This window comes from Microtus oregoni, unplaced genomic scaffold (assembly GCF_018167655.1).
Source record: "Microtus oregoni isolate MIOR12 unplaced genomic scaffold, Mior012 000002F_ref0000024, whole genome shotgun sequence".
Taxonomy (NCBI): Eukaryota; Metazoa; Chordata; class Mammalia; order Rodentia; family Cricetidae; genus Microtus; species Microtus oregoni.
Genome location: NW_024543061.1, coordinates 11013520 through 11017188, shown reverse-complemented (window position 1 = coordinate 11017188; position 3669 = coordinate 11013520). Strand labels below are relative to the sequence as shown.

At 42.2% G+C, this 3669-nt stretch overlaps 1 gene segment (V, D, J or C); it reads left to right on the top strand.

Moving 5' to 3' along the window:
- Positions 1-302: 302 nt before the first annotated feature.
- Positions 303-710, top strand: LOC121433435. The segment is given in 1 exon segment: positions 303-710. A coding segment is annotated over 1 exon segment (408 nt).
- Positions 711-3669: the final 2959 nt, after the last annotated feature.

Genomic DNA, 3669 nt, shown 5'->3' with positions numbered 1-3669 from the left:
CATTGATACATTAGCTACAGTGAAAATCGCTCAAAGCACCTTTAAAAGAAGTTTACTAGTGCTCAGGAAGCAGCCATTAGTCCAGGTCTCAAGGATGGGGTCAGCTCCTCTCCTGTTGTGGGTTTTGGGTTCCAGGTGAGAGGGTGCACTGTTGGGGAAAACTCTTGTAGACCTTGTTGCTTTTCATACCTCGATGTCCTGATCACTGAAATCATGGAATCTAAGTAGTGTTAAGTTTCCATTATATTTTATGGTTTCTCAGAGTGTAGCTTATGACTGTTGTTAATGTTTCTACATCCATGATGGATTTACAGCAGAGTGTTTTCAGTATTACTGTGTCAGCACGGTGTGTTTTCATTCCATCCTCAACTGTTGACATTATGCTTACCTGCTCTCCAGCTTTGATGTGTGTGTCTCTAAGACAGAGGGCCACCATCTCCTGCAGGGCCAGCAAGAGTGTCACTGAATACAACATTAGTTACATGCACTGGTACCAACAGAAACCAGGACAACACCCCAAACTCCTCATGTATGGTGCATCCAACCTAGCATCTGGGGTTCCTGCCAGGTTCAGTGGCAATGGGTTTGGGACAGACTTCACCCTCTCCATCCATACTGTGGAGACTGATGATGATGCAGCATATTATTCTAAGCAGAGGTATGGGTCTCCTCCCATAGTGCTCTGTGAGGATTTGGAATCTGTGCTTTAGTTTGCAGGGAATTGTGCTGCCCTGGCTCTGCGGTAATTTGAGGACTGTGACTGGGACACAGGTCAGCTATGAAATGCCAGGGCTAGGAGAAGAAAATATTCTTCTACCCTATCCTCTTGTCACAAGTTCCGAATGCCACAGAGTTTAAGGAAGTGGCTGCCCTGCAACACAGTACATATAGAATTGCTTTGCTCAGATATTTAGTATAGCTTAAATTAGATTTGTGACATTGAGATAATGTCTCTGGAGACTTTTGTGGACACACCACCTGATAGTATTTTGCAGTTGTTCTGATATTCTTGCGACCACAGCCCTAAATAAATACATCCTGCTCTCTTGAGAATGGTTACTTCACCCACATATACTTCCTCTTTTTGATTAAACTGTTGACTGAAGCAATTGTTTCAATAATGTATAAAAAGGGCTGCATAATAAACAAGCAGCATGCAGTTGCAATTGCTGCTTTTGCTCTGCACCCCCTGTGTCCTGGTTTATTCTCCAGACATCGACAGTTGTCTAGGGCTAAACAAAACCTCCTGGGGCTGCTGCCCACTGAAGTTTAGTCTCTGAGCTGGGTGTTTCCACACACATCTCCGCTATGTGATTCTAATAGAAAGCTTATTCATAAAAACGGTGAAGCTGTGAAACAGATTTCTTAAACTAATATGTGTGTTTGTCTGACCATAGATCCTTTGCAATTTTTTTCAACCTTCTTTCTTAATAAATATCCCATTGCTACTATTTCTAAAGCACACTTTTTAGGTTCAATAGATTGATTGACTAGATAATCATTTAAAATATACAGGAAATATTCCTCAGTTGCTCAAAATAAGATATTGAATATTGAAGACTGTTAGCTGTCTTGCAAAAGTTGACATCTCGATCCTAATGTCAAATTTCCACTTATATTTGCTTAAGATTTCAAATGTGCCTCTTCAATGAAAGACCCTCAACGAGGACCTCTTTTCGGGAGGAGACCTCCCCAACGCCAAGGAACAGGCCGAGACCGCAGGGATGCAAATCGCAAGAGGTTTATTGAATAGACACAAGTACCTGTGGGCAGCAAGATCTCTCGGAAGATTTGTGCACCTGCCAACTGGAGGACGGGCTTTTTATAGGGAAGAGCAAAAAGCAAGGTTACAGAAGCAAAAGCATGGTTATCGATCGACCGGAATGAGGCGGGGGCATGAATGGTTTCCCCTCTCAGCATGGGTGTCAGCAAGAAGCAAGTTTACAGAAGCAAAAGCGTGGTTATCGGAATGCGGCAGGGGGCATGAAAGGTTTCCTCTCTCAGTATGGATGCCTGGCAACAATCATCCTGTTCCTATCTTATAGCTAACCTGCTTTGTTGACATCCTATCTTATTGACATCTTGCCTTGCAGTCTTCCTATCTCTTTTTTTTTTCTTTTATATTTTTTTATTTTTTTTTTAATATTTATTATGTCCTTACAGATGGTTGTGAGCCACCATGTGGTTGCTGGGAATTGAACTCAGGACCTTTGGAAGAGCAGGCAATGCTCTTAACCTCTGAGCCATCTCTCCAGCCCTAAATGATTTTTTTTTTAATTATTTATTTATTATGTATACAATATTCTGTCTGTATGCCTGAAGGCCAGAAGAGGGCGCCAGACCTCTTTACAGATGGTTGTGAGCCACCATGTGGTTGCTGGGAATTGAACTCAGGACCTTTGGAAGAGCAGGCAATGCTCTTAACCACTGAGCCATCTCTCCAGCCAGTCTTCCTATCTCTATCTCCTGTTCTCTCAGGCACCTGGGATGTTCTAACAGGAGCAGGCTGGCTGCTGATCCGGAGATTTGTTTAAAACAAACAGGACGTTCCCCCGGGAGCATGCTAGCTATGGGTTTTGAGGAGGGGGTCTGTAGGGTCTTTCATTCAACAGATTGCACAAGCAAACCTCCTGCAACTGATTTACTGCTTAGTTTCTGAATTTTTATAAAAGAAAATTTTTTTACCTGCAATGACCGGTTCCTGCTAGTGGTGGCGAAAGAAAGGCACTTGAATCCACGTGGCCGAAGCCAGAGCCAGTCTGAAACAACTCAAAACCGAAAGTTATTGTTCTGCCTGAGGAGTTAGAGTGGTCGCGGAAGGGGTCACTTTGTATCAGACCAAATCTGCTGCTGTGGTGGCTTTTGTTGCAAAAGCACAGGTACTTGAGTTTATGCTAATTCAGGCAGCGGGCTTCCGCTGCAAACTTAGCTGAGGCAGGCAGGGAGGGGTTAATTGCTCCAGCAAGCAGGTGGTGGGGAATGGGTGTGTGTCCGAGTTTATCTCGAACTCTGCACTGAGGCCGAGTCACGAACTAAAAAACGGCACCCGGGAGCATGCTGTGTTAGCTAGCAGGCTAAGAGCTTGAGTCCAATTGCGCTACCTGAGCTCAGGTAGCTAATCTTGCTTGCAAAATCTTGGAAAGATCTAGCTTGTGCGCCTGGGAGCACGCTGGCCAGATAAACATTAGCCCAAGGCGAACATGCCCCCTAAGGGGCTGGACTTATCCCTACAAAATATAAATATCTAGGAAAGATATTGAGTGAAATGAGAACAGAAAAATTCAAATATACAAATTATTGGCAATTATAAAAGGATATTTAGTTACTTTTTCAAAATATATAGCACCAAAGATGAACATTTTCATGTTATAGATTGTGCTTACTATGTAAAAAAATAACACAAAGTAAAGAATCAGTATCAAGAGATATAATTGAAAAATGCTGTTACACCTTCAAAAGCAAGCACGTCAGAATGACATCTGAGCTCTCACTTGAAACTTTAAAGAACAGAAAAATTTTAACAATATATTTCAGAAGCTGATGATTATGTAACTTCCAAATAAATTAGCTATGTCCAGCAAAATTGTATTTTCAACTGGAGGAGCAATAAGAACATTATAAAAAAAATCAAAAAACTAAGGCATTTAATGACCATGAAGACAGCACTAC